A 20,487-nucleotide genomic window follows, 5' to 3' on the forward strand; every position below is an offset into this window, starting at 1 on the left:
GATGTTATTGTTCGAAATAATTAGTGATCAAGTTTTTGTTAAATACAATTGAGCCGCGATTTAGATATCGAGTAATCAGAGATAGCAGACTCCAAAGATGTGTACAAAAAATTTTTTTTCTACGTTTTCGATTTAATTTTACTCGAGGAATTCTTTTCTTTTCGGTAATACTGCGGTCTCGAAGTTAGACGAAGGATTATGTTAGCCATGTGCTCTGTTTATATTTATCGTAAAAAGAACATGAAATCGCAAAATAATCCTTTTAAAAGATAAGTATTTTTTTGAGTTTTATTAAAAAATGACACTATAGTTAAAAAAAATTTATTTGAGAACTAAGTACATTTTTTCAAGTATCTCAAAATTTGATATTAATATTCTCTCTTGTGAAGGAATTAACTTAAGTGGCTTATTATTAGTTAAGGTGAAGTTTTTTGCAAATATATAGTACACTGCTTCGGATAATAAAAGCAATTTTCATTAATAAAATGATTGAAATGATCAAATTTAAGGATCGACAGAACTGTGGAAATTTCTCACGAAGAGCCTGGAATTAGGATATTTATTTTATATGTGGCTTTCTTACTTCGAATTGCTAGCCCAGTACCGTAAGAACTGTAACGTATGGTTATGTTGCAACATACGTTTATATTTTAGTTATCAGAAAAAAATATACGATTTGTACGTTTGTACGAACATAAAAATATAGAAGAACGTTGCCTCTATCACAATTATACAATTAGTTTAAAAACATTTCAAAATCTTGAAAAGTGGTCCAATTTGATCTGGTCTCTCCTATATAGTTTCTTGTGACGATTTCTCTTTTTCTTTTATTGCCGAAATAAGCAATGTTCAAAGTTGAAACTAAAATTAACAGGAGGAGTGTGCATAAAAAAATTGAAGATAGGTATAACATTTGGAAGATTTGGTATAATGTTTTCGTTTATTCGAAAGATTTGTAATTAACTCTTAATATACAATTAATCACGACGGCGTAAGTCAATAATATACTTCTGAAAGTGAAGATATATGTTACATTGAAAGAAATAGTCGAGGACTTTATGTTGAAGCATCGATGAAGGATGATGAAATTTATAGGAAGACCTAAAAATGTCTGTTCTTATTGATCCAGTCGATGTACGATGATGTGCGAGTGTAAACAGAAGGCATGAGGTCTACGCCGCATGGGTAGACACCCCATGAAACAATACCGATTTGCTTAGCAACTTTGTCTTGGAATTGGACTAATGGGCCGCCAGAGTCACCCTACAAGAAACGCATTTGATCAGCAAAAGAAGTAGTGCAAAGTATCTTAAGTTTGCGGCAGATCTGTATCGACGTTGCTTTCGTATCGAATATTTAATGAACTATTAGCGGAATAAATGTTAAATAATAATTACTGAAATAGATAACACCGGTGTTGAAATGCAATATAAGATTAAAGAATGATATTCTCTTTATAGTCTCTCAATTGCAGAAATTAACATGATTCTATATTAAATTGATTGCGAGTGAAAAGATACACAGAAAACCAATTAATCTTACTGAGCAAGCAGATTCTCCCTTTGTAGAATCAGTGCAGATCTGCGTGTCATAGAGTTCCGGCTGTGTGCCGGTGATATCCTTAGGGAATTTCCTCAGACAAGAGACGTTATCTAATATGGGAATAGTGACTTTCTGGAGAACGGAAGGAAGTATTGGCAAGAAATCCTTCGAGATGGAACCCCATCCACTGAGTACAGCATCACCAGTTTCTATCTCATTTTGGGGAGGTAATTGGACAGCAGACACTTTGTCGTTGAATACGAAAGGTGTTGCGAGTTTTATGATAGCGATGTCATGTTGAGCAATATCTCTGAAAGAATGTGGTATAATTTAGAACGAGTACATGTCATTTTGCAACACATTGAAAAACATATATATATATATTCGATACATCTGTCGAGTTATCAATAGGCGGCATACGGATATGTGTGGCAAGATCATTGTCTCTTATCGATACAAATGATAGATGAATTATCAATATGGTAAGAGTGTCCCATGTTTGATTATGGATTGTAAGATGATTGTTTGTCATATATGATAAACATTTAATTGTTTCTATATATCATATAATATCTTAGAAACATCTCTGTACAAATAAGAAGACTTTCGAGATTTACAATCAAACTTGAGAAATTTAGGCAAATAAAAGCCAAACACCGTTGTTGAAGTGAATAAAGGTTAATTAAAATTATACATTTTACAATTACATTACGTTTTCCATTTGGTTGATTTTGTATTAATTATTGTGTGCGCTAAAGAAGACGAGTGAGAATGATCGCACATTATGCAGTACACAGTAGAAATGTGATGGCGACATTTGTTGTCGTGTGTTTATAGATTAGATCAAATTGAACCGAAAAGTCTTCTACCGTTTTACAAATAGTACGTAGATTTTTTAGTTATTAATGAAAGAAGATTGGTGAAAGATTGCACGCGGTCGCCCGCCAATCTTTTTTAATTATTAACTAAAAAATCGATGTGTTACTTGCAAAATAGTAAAGGACTATTTTCTTCAGTTTAGTCAAACTTAAAAATACATAACGACAAGCGTCGCCATCAACTAATCCACCTACACACTGCATAGCGAATTGTTGGACACTCATACGATGTCTCGTATGTATTGAGACTCTGTGTATCGAGAAAAATAATTTTCTTTCTCGAAATTCTATACGGCAGGTATATATCCGTATAAAGAATTTATTTTTGGTTGAAAATAAATATAGATATTGAAGACATACCCTGTATATAGTTCGTGAACTTTGACTCTATTGACGAGAGACTCTTGGTTGCTATCTTCGTCATCCATAAGGAAGTACTTGCCAGCGACGACCTTAAGCGAGCCAAATTTGGAGATGCAGTGTCCAGCAGTCAAAATGGTCGTCTCATCCAGAATCGAACCGCCACAGTTGTGTTGATAAGGGACAAAAGGTGGAAAGCCCAATTGAATGGATACCTGGTAAGGAAATTCACCGGGTGTGGCATCGGTGCCATCAGTGATCCTAGGCTTTAGAGAAAGAGGGCTGGCCAGACATGCTACAGAAAAGTTTTAATGAAATCTTGTTTTATTAGACATTTATTTGACTTTTATATATTTTTCAACGTCTTGATTTTTAGAAGTTAAAAATGACACTTTCCCAAAACATGATAATTTTATTTTAGAAAGTAATCTTTCAATTCCATATCAATTTTATCTTCAAATAACATTTCGAGAGATAATATTATCGTTACGTTTAAAATAAATATATTGTTATATTTATGAACTGTTTTTAAAACGATGTATAAATATATAATAATTTCAAAGGAACTAGGGAAAAAAATATCCACGATATTCATTTGGATATTCAACCTATTATAAGATATTGATTCGATATCACAAAAAATCTGAATATTGCGTTCAATAGCATTGCTAGTAGACGAGAGAAATGCTTACCCTGGAATACCAGGACGGTCACTAAGAAACTTTGAAGTAACATTGTCGGTGTGTCTCTCTACAAACCGCTCTAAGCGTTACAAAAGTGCTTACAGTTTATATACAAAAAGTATGGGCTAATATATTGTGATAAGATTCTATGTACTTAAAATTTTGATAACACTTTTTAGATTATTTAGATAAGCGTTTGATACTTCCTTTTTATTCATTTGTTTTCTAGAAAGTACTTAATGTATTCTTATATTACGTTTCATACATTGAATAAATACCGATCTTTCTTGAAATGTATAGTAAGCGACAGAGAATTATTTTCTTGGAATATTAACTGGCCTTAAGGACTCGGCATGGTGATACTATCATGTTTCACTTACTATTTTACTATTTTACATGTAGGACATAATAAATTACATTTAATAAATTACAGATATAATTCTATATATACTAATAGCACCGAATAATATATAAACTAACAAATATATTATGACCTGTATTTATTAAACATGTCATGACCTATATTTATTTATCGTATCTTTTGTTATCTTTAGTTGAGCTTTGATATAATCAATGAAAATCAACGGGACATTTAACGTGTTAATTTTGTTCTTAATATGCATTTTGTTCATAATACGTACACATCTGTTAAAATAACAACAATTTAAGAGTAATATAGTCTAATATATTGAAGTAAATAAAACATAGTTACTAGTATCGATTAATTATTATTTGTACATAAAAATACCGATATGAAAAATAATAAATAATATAAATATATTCAATGCATATATTATACATGCTTTACGTAAACTAAAAGTAAAAATGTACAGAACTAGACATTTTCGTTAAACATATATACTCCATAATTTCGATTCATTTAAACCGGAACAATTTCTACAAATATAATACTCAGAGATTTATAATTTAATACAGTCATAAACAAAGCATCTCCCTTAAAGAGCAATTTAAGCATATAATTTTGTTAAGCTAGAAACACACGATGCACAGTTTTATGTTTTTTAAGGTGCATGCTGACTGGCAGCTCAGTTTACTACAGAGATCTTCCGATAACAATAACAATGCATGGAACTGAGTCGGTCAGTGCACTTGAAAAGACATGAAATCGTGCATTTCTAGCTAAAGGAATATACAATTTGTTGTGACATTATATTCATTTGTTCATAACCGAAAAACTATGAACAAATAAATATCAGAACAGATAACATTCTCTCCGTATCTAATTAATAAGTTAATAGGTTTATCTCTTTAGGTTTATCATGATAACGGTCTTTTATTCAGATACCAATGCATTTGCTGGTTTTTCCGAATGCCCCGATATCTTTTTCTATTAATAGTATCACGCTCACAGGTGTCCACGAAGATTGCGGTGCTTTATAAGAAGGATTTCGATGAGTGCTTATCATGCTGAATAAATATTCAATCATGTTAAATACGTGCATCAGTAGTTCAGATCAATCTCATGTATTGCATGTGATTAAACGGGCAATCGCGCGGATTCCCGCCCAAATCTCGCGCGCGGTTGGAACTATCTGCGACGCTGGCAATAAGAATCCATAAGTTCCACGATCGCGCAATTCTATCGTGTACGCGTATTTTATTCCAGCAACGCCTTTAGCCCAGTCGTCAGACGCTCCTGAAAGCAAAAAGGAGTACTTTTGCGACATATTTTTCCCATCTTGAAATTTTATGAAATGTTTTAATCACATCTGCTTTGTATGATTTCTTTATCTAATGAGCTACATATTAAAATCAACTTTCTAGTTACAAGAAGTGTATATATGCACATACGCCCTAAGAAATTAGCTGCTTATGCACGAGTATTTATATGCTCTGACATATCCATCGATATAAATGAGAACCATATATATATGCCTAGTATATCTAGTTTTATATGAAACGCGTGAACTACTCGAGCAGCCTGGCTTCGGTGACGTAATAGCAAGTATCGTGCTGTACACAGTGCGCGATTAAAAGTTGAAGTGTGCCGCAGCTCAAAGGTTAACACAGATAGCAACTGAGGTGAGTACCGGAAGTTGGATACATCAGATCGGTCACTGGTCCAAGCTGATAGTGAGTGCCGTGAACTTTTGTGATCGCGTTAATCGCCTTTTTCGCTACGTTCACCAACTCGGAGTAATCTGAAGGCTTGGAACGCGTATAACCCCATGGTACTAACCACATTTGTGAGTAAGAATGTAAAGACAGGTACATTCTGAAAATAAAAATTTCGTATCAACGAAATCTTGATAAAATAAAAAGTAACAGTAATGAATATAATATATAAATAAACATAAATAACAAATAAATTTCGTACAAACGAAATCTTGATAAACAAAAAAACTTCTCAGACTTTGAGAAGTAAATTTTTATAGAAGACAATCGTCAAATATAGAATGCACTTGAATTGTAAAAATTAATCGATTAAATACTGGTCGCGTGCGATTAGAGTACCGGATATGCTGCTTATTTGCCAAAATGTAATCTGCTATAGCTTTTGTCTCCGGCTCGGAAAAGGGGAAGGGTCCAGAGTAAGTCTCGTGACACGGATCCAAGCTGGTTCCTCCTTCCTTCTCCTCGCCCCAGTGATATGCAAAATTGCGATTGGGATCAACTCCTTCGCATTTAGTCCAGAACCATCTGGTATAGTGCGTTACAAACTGCATCAAATTGGAAGGCGTGTACCTAGAAAAGAGAGTAGTTCAGTAGTCTATTTTTATTATAGCTTACAGAGAAGCGGGCGTAATTATTTCCAACTCTGAACGCAAACTGCGGTTCTGAAATAACAGACGTTTATTCTCTACGTCTCGTACTTCTCACCTGCTATCTTCCTGACTTTCCACGTGGTTGCTCCGGGTCTTCCGCCAGAAACGATCGCTGGTGTGACTGTACTCGTAACCATCGGGATTAGCAACCGGCAGAATCATCCAGTCCGAATTATCCAGCAGTTTCGTGTAACTTGTGTTCTTCTCGACCAGCTGACTCAGTATGTAGGTCGCCACAGCGGTACCGATCCATTCTCGTCCGTGCATGCCTACGAATATGATGACAATTCACCGAAAGAACGATCTAACGGGACGAGATCGCATAAAACGTGGGAAGTATGCGGATTCGATGTCGTCGAAAACCAGATTGGCCGGCCTTCAATTCCGTAACAGCGTCGCTGTAATAAAAGTTTTACGACGCTACCAACAGAAATCGCCAAGGGAAACAATAAACTTTCGGTGATGTTTTACGATCTTTCCCAAAATCTTTGATTATTATTTTCCACTCAGATTATTTTCTTATTTATGTTATTAGAATATTTTCTGAACACATTTGCATTCTATATCCATAGCAGAAAGAAGAGATAGATGAAAATTGTCAGAAAGTGATGATCGTATATTTCTTCATGTGGGTATAAAATATTTATAAGATTATTAAGGTATACTAGTTGATAGGTACGCTGTGTCTAAGTAGTGCATCAGAGGGCTACTCATTATAGATTTTATCAAACAAAATTATGCTTCTATAGAAATTTATTTTACTATTTAAATATCACTGTTAATTTGAAGCGCAATTGAGAGAAATATATATACACAATATTACAAATTCGAAAAAAATATTTTTTTATTTTTATAATAAATTGACGCTTTATTTATGCATTAGTTTATCTAACAGAGATATACAGATAATAAAAAAAGGTATGTAAGTATGTAAATATATTTATATGTATTTTGAGTATTACTATAAATTATGAACTTTCCACCGTTGTATTTTAAAAATAATAAATAATTCTGAAATTTGTCTATGTTTACTTATTAGCCTTTAATATCATAATAGTTTTTCATCAAAATCTCACATGTAGTTTAGAGGATATTAAAAATAGAAATTAAAAATATAGCACGCTGGGAAAAAGTAAAAAGTATAAAGTTTAGTTACAAATATCTTAACTCTCGAATGGTCAATCTAATCGCACAAGCAGTTAGATAATATTTCAATGTATGTAGTATAAGTTTCAAAAAATTCTCACAAAACTCGTTTCATGATACAACTACCTTAAGCGTTTTAAATAGTACATTAAATATATAATATATAAGTATATTTAAAAATTTAAATATACTTCATTTAATATATATTTAAAAAAGTAAGGATAACTTATTAATATATGAGTTCATACACGAATGAGAGATATATCGATATAATTTTGCCCATGGAAAATAGACTGTCCTAGAAGAAGGAGGATGACTTACCGGCATCGATCCAAATCGCAGGTTTCTTTTCGCCGTCCTTGTTCAATCCTGTCGAGACTTTTGCCAATTTCATCGGTTGGCCTTCATAACTATGGCCTATGGTTGTTAGATCAATCATTTTGGGATATTTGAGGGCCAGGTATTCCAAGTAACGCACGATATCTACGAGAACAAATTGTGTAGAGAACAAATAAGAATGTATTATTTTAAATATGTACTCTAAATAAATTATTTATTGACTTATTTGATATCCATACGTTCATCGAGCTAAAAATGATCGATACTATCTGATAAGATTACGCTCAAATTAATTTACTACAATATAATAATATATCTCACATTGTTTTACCTCCATATCGATGATAACGTTTCCACGTCATCGTGTGGCCTTGAGTGGTTACCAAATCTTCACGCTGCTCTTTTGACATTTTCGGGTTTTGATAAGAGATAGCTTTCTGCCAATCACAGTTAAAAAGTCATTTTCAAGATCTATGACAATCGTCTGATCAGAAACATCACAGCCGATTGATAGTGTCAACAACAATCTCTCTTTTCTAATTTTAGGTTAGTGATCATCAGTTGATAGGTCAACAGGTATGAATGACAACGATTGATATATGCAATGTTGGAAATCATAGAGCTGTCTTTTCCGACACAAAACGTAATTATTTATTCATCGTCTCCATGTCATTTTTGTATCTTTGCTTCATAAGCATTAGAAAGATCAATAGTAAAGTGTGTTAATGTAATGCAGGAATATCTGCTGCTTGTTGTTAGAGATACTTTCCGACTGTATCGCCGTATAATAAAGTCCTTCAGCTGTGTATACATCGAATCACAATCGATTTCAAGATCGTAACAAAGTAAATAGGTCATGCTAAAAACCATCTATAAACCTGATATTATCCAAAAATACAGGATTTTCATTCAGAACATGAAAGACAATGCTATTTTAAACACTGACCTAGATTTTAAACATTTACCTAAGAGAAATATTCGAATTCTTGAATATATAATCAAAAATATAATAAGACATATCTTTACCTGAATATCCGATATCACCACTTTAAAATCGATCTCTTTATCCTTCAGGTAGTCTTTAACATCGGCCACGAGATCTGGAGCGACAATGACGTCGGAAGTCCTGATGGTCAAATTTTATTAGTGTAAATGGAAAATATGTAAAAGTACTTTTATCCGCTAGAATATTCGAGATAATTATTCGTCGAATAAGACGTACTTGTTGGGAACTGGAAAGGACCAAAATTTGATGTTCTCGGGCTCGGCGTCTCTCAAATCGTGCAAGTTTACAATGTGATTCTCTGTGTTGGGGAATATCCGGATTAATTGATAATTCCTATAATTTATTCTACTAACTCGCGATCTCGAGTTCTTCTTCTCGGTGCCAACGATGCTGTTCATCACCGTGCTGATCCCGCTCGCCACGACGGATATCATGGATTCAACTAGGCCAATTAGAGAAAAGCCCCTGTCATAGTCATCATCCCAGTATGACTCTCTAGACGTCTCTTGAAGATGATTGTTCTCTCCGACAAGATAGATTCTTTCTTCTTTTGTGCCTTTAGAACTCAACGGTAGTTGCGTTCCTTCATTACTGTAAGAAAAAGATCGATGAATGAATATAGAATAAAATATAATAGGGATTAAAAAATTAAAGTCTCAAATAATAATTTGTATACTGTATTTTATAACAGTGAAAATTAAATAAAGAATCAAAATGGTTGTCTTCTCCAAGATAAATCATAAAGTAATTCATCACAATATCATCCTCTCTTCTTCCATTACTTTTTCAGTATGTGTTCTATTTTAAAAATAATTAAAAGACATGAGAGATTTTTTCCTAAACTACGAGAAATAAAGGTGGCGACAACAAGAAGATTTGATACCATCGGGCATTCTAGTGTTAAGCGAACAATTTGCGCTTCACGAGTCACGTGCGTTTAGATGTCACAAACGTCATCCTCGTGTTCGCGTCAATTCAGCTATCAGCCATCAATTTCAGCAAAAGAACATTCTTTCGTTATTATCGTACTCACGGTCCACTTTCTCATAGGCGAACGAACGAACGAAGATAAACTGGGACGAACAGAATGCGTCGGGCGGACGCACACAAACATGTCTTAATTAACACAATTAAACGTCACTAAACACGCGAGAGAGCGAGAGGTGAGCAGCAGACGCCGATCACGATAACCGTTTGAGATCAAACATGATAGAAGAATGACAGTTAACAAAAAAAGAAAAATGATATTCTCTTGGATAATAATTATAATTTTTTTCACGATTGGATGTTCGAGAAAGAAGATCATATATTATAATCGGCAACACTGACCTATTCCTTCTTTCGTTCAAAACTTCATCATCTTGGAGTGTCTCTTCTACCGAATAATCATGATGGTGTTGCGAATGTGTCACCGTGTAACAGTCGCGATACGGACTGCCATTTACTGGGTGCGGCATGAAGCTTCCTGAAACCCCGAGGATCGTACACAGGATTAACCGGACGCCGGCACTCATGGTGCCTCTCTTCGAGCCGGACGTCAGGATACTCGGCCTTCTCGGTGGTTTCCCGTTGACTGACGAACCTGCAGCCGGAACCAGTTGCAAGACTGGTTCATATGCGCGAAAGACGTTGGTTTCACTATTCTGCCCCACGGGCTCGACTTACGGGATTTCTGCTCCGTACTGGATAACTCTCATTCTTCAGTCAGACAGTCCGAGCGAATCACGTGCTCTGCGAAGTTAAAGGAAAGGATACTCAAAGGATATTCTGTTATATAGAGATTGGATGCGCATCGAATGATGATTTGAATCAACCCGACTTAGCGCGGTATTAATCATTTAAAGGTGAAGGAATCGTGCCGGTAAAACTTGAAGCAACTGACAGTGAGTATTCGACACTTTTTTTTTATTTTAGTGTTGCGGTAGTAATTACTGACTTTCGAAGGATTTGCAAATTTTTAGGCTTTTAATATCTTTGCCAAAACAACATTTGCATATATATGTAATAATATATATGTATGTTGTTAATTGAAATTAATAAATTCTTTGCAATTAATAACATTCGTCATGTTGTGATTCAACAAAAAGAGTATTTATTTTTAATTATTCTTTTTAATTATTTCGCCATTTTAAAATGTTATATCATTCAGTTGATTTTGAGGACGTTGTGCTAAACATAAAATTTAAGAAGAAATTATATATTTATTGTCAACTAAAATAATAGTATTGCGTCGAAAAATTGCAGACTATGCAAACATATTCCGGCAAATATGTTTGGCATGATGTGACGCGTAGTAGGTCAGTGAATTTGCCGTTAGTAAAACACGTTTTCATGATACCAGCGTTTAAACTCTACCATAATTATATATATTAAATTTTTTCCATACATATTGTGCCGCTCCCTCGTATGTTTTATTGTTGTAATTAAAATAGTCTTCTGGTAAATCTCTACAAGCACAGGAAAAAAGATAAAGTAAAGCGCTTAAAATTCTAAATATCATATACTTTATAAATGGTCATTTTGTAGTTGTTTGTGTTAACTAAAGATCAAGTGAGAAATAATACACAAGAATTCTTTCACTTCTATATATATATGTATAAAAATTGAGTAGATTAAGATAAGTAAGATTGAGATTGAAAACTTCTGGATATTTTTAATATAATAATAAAAACTGTTTGGTGTGTATGTTGTGTGTGCGATACATTCTCGAATTAGTGCTACTTGTAAATATGACAATATTTAACAATTTTTGTTGTTTTCTAAGCATATTTTGTATAAATTGATTGCTTCCTTGCATGGTTTTTTTTTGTGGGTGAAAATAGTTTTTCTTGTAACATAAACATAAATACTGAGTCATATCAGAGGCAGTCGTGAAGCTTATCAGAGTTTCAATGTTGTTGATACATTGTTACATTGATACATTGTTTGATATTGATACTCTTGAAAGTTTCCAGACAAATTCTCAGAGTACAAATTCTTTCTCTCTCTCTTTCTCTTTTTCTCTCTCTCTTCTAAAAGACGTCTTGAAGACATTTAAAATATAGGACGTCTGTAAAACATCTTTTAAAAGTTTGTATTGTCTGTGGGTCTCTTTAACTGAATTTTTTCTTAATTATTCAATTCTAAAAATATTCTATGTTAATAGAACATTTTTTATTTTATTTTTTATACTTTATCTTTTCTATTGCTTCTCTTAAGAAGATTATTTTTTTTTCAGAAACTCCGTGAAATTTGATTATAGAAATAGTTCGACATAGCCGGATAAATAATACGACTGCGATTCACTGTGAATATGATTTATTGTTGTTACAACTATACGCGCGTACCCATGCGGCACGCAACGATACATATTGCGTGAACGTACGGGGAGTAAAATAGCATAAACAAATAATAATATTAATAATAATTATTATAATGACTGAATGTTAAATTAATATTACGCTGTTAGTCGGATCTGGGCGCGTACGAAAGGAAATCCACGGAGAAGAAAGAGCAGACGGAGGACGAAGAGAAGGAAGAACGCAAAGGAAGACAGTCGGATCTTTCAAGCGGGTCCTTAATCCTTTCAGCGATGTCCGATTCGCACCTACGGCTATTAAAGTCACCTTTCAAACCCGCCGTTTTCAAGGTAACACGCCACGTTCATTTCATACACTTAATGCGAGCTATAAAACGTATCTCGCGTTCGCCATCATGAAAAGGCCAAGTGCGTCCAGAACGAGCTTTCAGGATCAATGTTGATCTATTTCTTGACCATCGAATATACAGCACGAATTTTGACTAGCACATTGCGTAATAACGAATCCTCCCTTTTACAGTCAGTTGGAGGAGCTCGCAGAGCGAAGGAAACGCCAAAGTCCCGACCGACCTTCATCCGGGAGACAAAAGTAGAAAAGAAGGTGAAAGTAGACGAAGAAGTCGACGGTAGGTATTGAGAGAAAGACCGGCTGCTACCGAGCACCATTGGTCTTCTCACACTGCCATATTGTCGTAATTACAATGTAATTGATTCGGTCGTAATAATTGACTGCTCATTGTCGTGTTCATCGAGACGGCCCGAGGTCTCGACGGCACACGAGCCCGAAATGGCAAGAATCTACGGGTTCACCGAAAGAATACGCGCGATGCTGCTCGTTACGTGCATACTCCTCCTCGAGTAGCATTTCCCTCAACCCCCATACCTGCGTAACCTCTCCGAGCTGATGCTATAACGTAGCATTGCTTATTCCGTGAGTCGCGGACTGCGCAAGCAGTCCACGACGGTCTTCCTCAAAGTATCTCCTCAAGGCCTCCCTTTAAGGCGACTTATCCCGCGACACGGCATATATACAGTTATTTATAACGTCGTCCTTTCGTACATCGAGGGGGCATGACACGGGAATATCTAATGTGTCTGTATGCGTGTGTCTACGTATGCGTGTGTTTGTGTGTGTGCGTGCATGTATGTGTGTGTTGAGATGTACGTGTGTATACATAATACGCTCTGCAAACAATGTAATATTCTCTGTCAAACATTACTCGAGAGTCTCAAGTATAACATGATAATATATGGATCTAAGATGCTCGCGCGTTATCTAACGATCTACTTGTCAATTGAACTTCGTTCAGAGTTAATCCTTTAAGGTCCTGTGTACACAATTATGTACATTCACATTAAGTTCTCTCTCAAAATTTTTTATATCGGCAAAATAATAATTCTGTCAATCTATCCTAGATAGAGCTGTATTCTTCGTCCCAACTCATGAAACAGTGATTTTTTCGCTGAAGAAATCAATATAACAATCATGAACAGAAAGCAGAACCGTCGATACTTGAAATTTTGTAAAATTTTAACGAAGAGTTTTTAAAAAAATTTAAGTAAAGAGTTTAATAAAACGTTTTATTTTTTCTATTTTTTATTAGTATCATTTTAAAATAAGGTTGATGTTTTTATGTTCATTATCATGGTTACAGACTTTATTAAATTTTGTAACTGGGTCACACGTATAAACATAAAAGTATATATATATATATATATATATATATATATATATATATATATATATATATATATATATATATGTGCGTTTAAAAGATAATATTTTACAACGGTCAATTTCATTTAGATCATAAAATTCTTTACTAGGGGCCTCTTTTAAAGCTACCTTATAAAGAAAAAAATTTTACTTGAACGAGCTCGAACCTGAGCCTTAAAGGATTAAAGATCAACATTCGGGATATTTCCATTTTTTATGAATTTCGTAATTTTGTGATTTCTAAATCCGTTTGGCGTTACTAATTCTTTAAAGTAAAGACCTTTTCAAGCGCGGAAACAAGATTCTGTGGAAACCTGAAAGTCAAGTTACGTATATCGCTTGTTAACGCGCGAGCATCGGCTTAATTATCTTCCGCGTGATAGTTACGTGTATGCGGTATGTGTACCAGTGTATAAGTATGTTTGTGTTTATACGTGCGCGGTGCGTAGATGGTTTCCGAAACTAAAGTCGCACTCAGTGTCGCGCGAGATACGCTCGTTTCGAATATGTTCGATGCCCTTCGTAGTTCGTGCGAAGGGCACGGTTGATTCTCTTCAACTATGACTACGAGCTATCGGTAAGTTCGCGTGCGGCTGATCGAGCGACCGATCGTATCCTAAGCGGGGGAAGATGGCTAAATTACAAAACACACAGTGAATTTTTCGCGAAAAATTCTTTGAAAGGAGCGAAGACATCAGTGTCGTTCGAATATATTTTACAAAGGTAACCCGAAGAAATATGACTTTCTTTTGAGGTGCAGATAATAGACAATAGTTAAACGGTACGTTAAAGAGCACACTAATTTGTAAGATTTGTTATGTTAAACAACGAGTTACATACGTGAAAAACGCAGCGAACGCGATTGGACCGTTGAAAAGAGTTCTCATGAAAATGAAATCAGGTATCGAATCGGCGATGCAATCATTCGACCATCTTACCTCTCTTAGAGTCCCATTTATTACTTTACTATTCGCTACGTTAAATCGCAACAGTAACGATAATCATAACAACAACTTTCTCATCTTGACTGCATATTGACGCGAGGATGGAATCGATTCACGCATCGCCCCTCATTCTCCTCCTCCTCTCATTCCTCTTCCGAGGAGAGCGATCCTCGATCTTTTCCCGGCGTTACCGATAATTATGTCATCCCTACTGTTTACAACATGAATGTTCTACTGATTCAACGCTACGAAATGCACGAAGATTTATTACGTGTAGTCAGTTAACGATAACGATTAATTCATGCAGTCACTGCCGTCAGATCCGCGCGTGTTCTCCGCGTGTCGGCGGAACAACCGATCCTGCTAGTCGATTTCATCGATCATTCTTTTCGTTATCTCCGACCTCTCGATCGCTCTCCAATCGCTGGTAGATTGCATTCTTCTCCCTCCTGTTTTCTTTTTGGATATGTGTCGATGTTAACCTTGAAGGCGGAATCGTTATCGGTAATGTATTTGTGCCCGTTAGTTTTGGCATTTGCGTGATGGATCTTAGTGTATCTTAGACGATGTTGGCCTTGACAATGGAACTCCCCATCATGACCTTGTTAACGAAATTCACAATGGCTGTGGCGGGTTGTTCCGGTTCCAGCTCGGCGAACACGTGGCACTGATTGTCCGATTTGTGAGCGGGTTTTCTCGCTACGAAACCAAAGCAGCGACTGCAAACAAACGTGACAAGCAACTAATTTAAATTCAGAGCAGATATTGCTATGGCTGAAGTATGGTTGGATGTCTCAATAAAAAATTTTGTCACTTAAATTTAATTTAAATTTTGTTAATTGAACATTTCGATATTACATGTCTTTGACATCTAAATTCTCGGAAAATTGCAAGAGAAAAATTCTCAATCGCTATATTTGTGTGAATATCGAGAAATTTTTTTATTTTATTTTATTGCATTGTATTACAGAAACATATTTCTTTTTAATCGAAATAATTATGGCATCTGTAAACATACTGGGCGCTAAGTGGTCTTCCGGTGTCTTCGCCAGAGAATTCCCACGTACGTTCCTCAGTATCCAAGCCACAGTAACTTATGTTATTTGTAGGGTAATGTCTGCGGAAGAATAGCTTTCTGGCATTATCGGTCAAAGTAATGCCTTGTGTGGAGACTTTGAAATGAACAATTGTAGCGATCGGCAGGGGTTTCTGCTCGAATAGGCTCGTGATGGCTTTCTTGATGGCCTGCGGCCCGGTTAAGGACTCCGTGTCAATTGTGAAAAGGTACAAAACGTTACAAGCTGTAAAAAATACATTTGAAATATTAGAGAAACGAATGTTTACTTTTCTATGTCCTTACAAATCAAAGGAAATATCTAGATAAGCTGACTAAAGGCGCACTTAAGTGCGGTAGGAATTAGGTTGCCTCTATTTTACTTAGTTAATCGCTCTAATTGAAAACAGCAGGCAAAATGAATTAACTGGGAGAGGGCTTAGATTGTAATTCGATTCTGAGGAAGTTTATGTAATCTCCTTCTAATTTGAATTTATGCAACAATATATCTCTTGTAGCAAACCAGTTACCTGCTCCCTGAGCGAGAAGCTGCTGGGTGCTATTAGTACCAGGTGAATCTAAGGCTCTAGCGGCTGCTTCTGGCTCGGGTAGCAGCAGTTGGCAAGGCAGAGCCATGGCCATCAGGCTGTGTTGGTAAACCAACGCCGATAGAGAGCTGAATACCGGCTCGTTCGCGCATCCTTTTAGCCTGACGCCGCGAGATGTTGGCTCGATCAGGAAATGCCTGACAAGTTCGCTCGACGGGTCCCGCGGACTGCTGGGTGCACCTGGAGGTGGCGTCGCTACTTTCAGGGCCAGCCCGAAGGCGCCCGGAAACGAATTGCTGTCCCGCACTACGAATGTGCCGGGTGTCGCGTCTTTCAGCATTGAGATTGCTGCAATGAAATTTTATCGTATTTTTATTTCGCGCATGTAAGTTGTATAAAGTAACGTTTTTATTTAAATATTAAGAAGTTATATATATATATGAGGAGGAAACGCTTATCTCCTCCTCGGCCAAAAATGTGAAGCTCACAGTGACTGGCGAAATCGCTACGTCACAATATATATTATATATATATATATATATATATATATATATATATATATATATATATATATATACACAGCAGATTACAAATTTGCAAACATTGTATTTAATCGTAATTTTAAATGTATCTAAAATATTTTCTTCTTTTATGTAATAAGATTATCTAAAATCCATATAAGATATTATCACATAATAAATAAAAAATGCAAAAGAAAAATTTGGGGTAAAACAAGAAATAGATAATTACCTTGCTCCCGCGATATGTTGGGTTTGTACCAGATTCTACTGGTATCACGTACGAATTTCACATTAGCGTCAGCTACCTCTTGGGGCTCCGTGTTCGAATGGACGCTGGAGCGTCTGGAGCCATAATATTGCACCTGTGGCGAAGATTGGCCGCCACTGTTGATGGAAGTGTAGGACGCAGCACTCTGAAAATTCAGAAGAAAGTGACGCTCGAATATATCTCTCTGTGTATAAAATATCATATCTGACCGTGTTTCTCTCTTTTTAATATAATCATCACATATATTTTTGGAATATTCTCAAATATGAAAATATAACGGCGGAAAATTAATATGTATCCAGTTGAGTTTGAAATTTTAATTCTCAGTTATAAGTTACGTTGGATATATTATAATTTGTTGATCTCATTGCTATTATTTATTGTAGTTTGCAGAAGAGGAGTGAATTACGTTGAAAGGTTAATGCAACGGTAAGAGGCAGCGAGTGGGTAATATAATATCGCAGTACTCACTTTGGGGCTTTGGGCGAATTCAGTGTGGGTCGGTGTTCCAGGACTGCGCGAAACAGCCTGCGGCTGCGACATCGTCGATTCGCTTACCGGAGAAACAGGTCGGTCCTTGCTGCAAAACGACCAACCGTGCGCAATGTTAGAAAATATTCCGCGGGAATGCACTGTCGTTTCCGTGCAGGCAGACGTGTGTTGGCTGACTCGTGCATAGTGCTGTACATCGTGAGGAAAACACCGGAAAACAAGGGTGGTACACACAATCGCGGAGGAGAATCTGGTAGGTGAAAGGAGCGTCTCTAATGTTAAATAGGTCAGTCGTCTCCAGCGAAAGAAGCGGGAAGATGGAGCACATAGAAAAGAGTCTCTCTTTTCTTCGTAAGATTTTCCGATGATGACGATGGAAATGTTATCACGGGTTTCTCAGCGCGATTACGGTCTACTTCATTGACACACGCGTACTCTGCGCTGTTTAAGTGGTTTCTAAGACACACGATGCAAGGAAGCGCGAGTTAGTTCGAGAGTGCAACACACACATGGCCAACGTGCGTTCGCGTGGCCGCGATTTATTTAGTATCATATTTAGTATCATATGATACAAAATGTGTGCTGATTTCTCTCGTGACGACTCTATAAGCTGGAGGTAACGATTAAATCAGCCGCTCGCAATGAGTTGTGAGTTTCTTTTCTCATGAATTACGATGAACGTTTACAATTTGTAGCAACAACAAGAAACATCAATAGTGCAAGTAAAGAGAAAAACGATGAGATCACATAAATATGATGTTATCTGATTTGTGAGAAACAACAAGAGAAATACTATCTAGAAAGGCAGCGTTGAGTACTAATCGAAAAAACGTCAATTGTATAAAATAATCGACAAATTAATAATCAAAATTAATTTTTCGTTATATACATATATAATCACGAATCAAAATTAATTGTTAGTCTAAGCTCTAATTTGACTGATTATCTCTCACTGATTTATAATTAATTTTATCAATCAAGGATGTATCATATTTAAAAAATAATGAAAAGATTTAAAAAAAATTAGAGATTATTCTAAATTGCAATCTATATTGAACTGTAACTATATCAACTGTATTGTATATATAAACTATACGTTTCTTTGCGCGGAAACTAATGTATTTCCAATTGATTTTTTGCAAAGATTCTATACGGGTAATACACATCCATAAATTATTCGTGATTATATGTGTGACGATTGATTAATTTTGACGATTGACTTGCCGATTATTTTAGTCAAATAAAATCGATTAATGTCCAACACTGTAGAAAGATCTTTTTCGTACGGTGTCTCAGCGTGAAGAACGATCGATCATCCGTGTGATATGATACACAGCTGCATTCCGAGCGTGTCAACACGCGCGGTTAGTAACATGACACAAAACATTCATGGTGCAGATTTGGTCGCGACGTTGCTCGCCGCTGTGATTAAGTCGCAGGTCGTTAATTGCATATTCAATTACAGAAATCAGTCGCTCACGCGATTTTTCGTGTTGTATATATTACCTATAGTCGAACGACGCCGATTGGTTAGTGAGCGGCCATCGTTTGTTATGCGTTTGTTTAAGCGGCCCGCTTGCCGGGAAACTCAAGCGTCTAGAATCACGAATATCATTCTGCGTCATCATCACCGTCGCTCTGCGATCTTCCATCATGTTCGAGAGTAGATCTTTTTTTACGTCACAATACGCGTCGTTCTTGTATGTGACATTTTCGTAAAGGTTTGTGGAATACTAAGCGCCAGATGCGTGCGGTATTCCAGAGTTATAGTGCTCCCGTCACATATAAAAAAAAAACGAGATTCCTAATATCTCAAAATGTCAGAAAATAATGCAGGGAATAATGCGAGAAAATCCTTTCTTATCTTATCCTAAATCTTTCGTGTTCGCAGAAAAATATAAAATTATCCACATAGTAATATCTGAAATAAATCCTTATTGATTTCCAACTTAACATAAAATTCTAAATTTCTCAACTTAACGTAAAATCCTTAAGAGGATACTGGATATCGATATAATATAGCTTTTTTGCACTGTTTTAGGTCGTATAGAATCACAAATGCTCATACAGAGTGAAAGTACAAATGTTAATAAATGGCGGAGTATCTTATATTACATAAAAAATTGAAAAAAATTTTTTATTAACAAAAAAATTTTTTGTTTCTGATATAATAGTCTGATAAAATAGTCCGCTGCACATTGACATTTGTACTTTCGCTCTGTGCGAGCATTTGCGATTCTACACAACCAAATAGAAGAACAGCGCAGAAAACGAAAGTTGAATTACGTCGTTAATTTCCTTAAGTGAATTACCGACGAATTCTTGCGTCATACGTTCAAAGTGGAGGTTCAAGGAAGCGTGAGAATCAACAGCAAAACAGAACCTACCGCTGTGTTGTCGGACTCTTGGGTGGAAGCCCCGTTTCCTTCGAGGCTTCTCTTCGTTCTTCGATATATATCGTTCGTTCGGCGCCGTAGCTCCCGACGTTGTTGTTGTTGTTACCGCCAGCCTCGTTGTTGACATTATTGTTGTTGTTGTTGTTGACGTTGTAACTGTTGTTGGACGTCATGTAGGTGCGATCGCTGGCGAACGTCACGGTCGGCGAGGCGTTATTGACGTACGGCGTCCGCGGATGGACCGGAAACGCCGGCGTCTGCGGTCGCGAGGCACCGCTGACGACCGCGCTTCCGGGACTGACGCTTCTCTCGGTCCACGATGACGCCGAGTCATTGTGCGGCTGCGGAATTCGCGGGGGCGATTATTGCTGACGTACGTTCGTTCGGAGACATTCGGCGGAGTGTGACGGAATTATGAGACATCGATTAGTCGCGTGCGAAATACACACCGCTGTTCGCTAAGACGGTCTATGCGCTACCAGCCAAGCGAGGCGTGCCGGGGCAAGTTC

The 20,487-nt window shown here is 36.3% G+C and overlaps 3 protein-coding genes across 13 annotated transcripts in view; all 3 read right to left on the bottom strand.

Annotated features, from left to right (window-relative positions):
* LOC116849921 (transmembrane protease serine 9-like) overlaps nucleotides 1-3,530 on the bottom strand; it is a 9,002-nt gene extending 5,472 nt beyond the window's left edge. Inside the window, exons 1-4 of the mRNA XM_032827580.1 lie at nucleotides 3,473-3,530; nucleotides 2,781-3,075; nucleotides 1,543-1,852; nucleotides 1,111-1,263 (exon numbers count right to left, since the gene is read on the bottom strand). Of these exons, the coding sequence (XP_032683471.1) occupies nucleotides 1,111-1,263; nucleotides 1,543-1,852; nucleotides 2,781-3,075; nucleotides 3,473-3,515 (801 nt within the window). The 5' untranslated portion in view covers nucleotides 3,516-3,530. The remainder of the gene's footprint in view (nucleotides 1-1,110; nucleotides 1,264-1,542; nucleotides 1,853-2,780; nucleotides 3,076-3,472) is intronic.
* A 145-nt stretch (nucleotides 3,531-3,675) lies between these two features.
* Nucleotides 3,676-10,400, bottom strand: LOC116849898 (carboxypeptidase B-like). Its single transcript, XM_032827534.1, has 9 exons — nucleotides 10,070-10,400; nucleotides 8,957-9,331; nucleotides 8,761-8,860; nucleotides 8,066-8,171; nucleotides 7,717-7,878; nucleotides 6,305-6,518; nucleotides 5,939-6,169; nucleotides 5,515-5,699; nucleotides 3,676-5,120 (listed from the first exon to the last, which is right to left on the bottom strand). Exons 1-9 carry the CDS (start codon nucleotides 10,252-10,254, stop codon nucleotides 4,945-4,947), a joined length of 1,734 nt encoding a protein of 577 aa, XP_032683425.1. The 5' UTR covers nucleotides 10,255-10,400; the 3' UTR covers nucleotides 3,676-4,944.
* Nucleotides 10,401-12,020: 1,620 nt separating this feature from the next.
* LOC116849895 (tensin-3) overlaps nucleotides 12,021-20,487 on the bottom strand; it is a 245,469-nt gene continuing 237,002 nt past the window's right edge. For 10 of the 11 annotated variants that reach the window (XM_032827522.1, XM_032827524.1, XM_032827526.1 and 7 more), the window contains 7 exons: nucleotides 19,970-20,319; nucleotides 19,089-19,178; nucleotides 17,562-17,670; nucleotides 17,052-17,235; nucleotides 16,284-16,649; nucleotides 15,718-16,000; nucleotides 12,021-15,418 (listed from right to left, as the gene is read on the bottom strand). In XM_032827522.1, coding sequence (XP_032683413.1) covers nucleotides 15,259-15,418; nucleotides 15,718-16,000; nucleotides 16,284-16,649; nucleotides 17,052-17,235; nucleotides 17,562-17,670; nucleotides 19,089-19,178; nucleotides 19,970-20,319 — 1,542 coding nt within the window. In that variant the 3' untranslated portion in view covers nucleotides 12,021-15,258. The remainder of the gene's footprint in view (nucleotides 15,419-15,717; nucleotides 16,001-16,283; nucleotides 16,650-17,051; nucleotides 17,236-17,561; nucleotides 17,671-19,088; nucleotides 19,179-19,969; nucleotides 20,320-20,487) is intronic. The other variant, XM_032827525.1, reaches the window with a different exon arrangement.

This window comes from Odontomachus brunneus, unplaced genomic scaffold (assembly GCF_010583005.1).
Source record: "Odontomachus brunneus isolate Ranch 3 - 2012 unplaced genomic scaffold, Obru_v1 Obru_scaffold_128, whole genome shotgun sequence".
NCBI lineage: Eukaryota > Metazoa > Arthropoda > Insecta > Hymenoptera > Formicidae > Odontomachus > Odontomachus brunneus.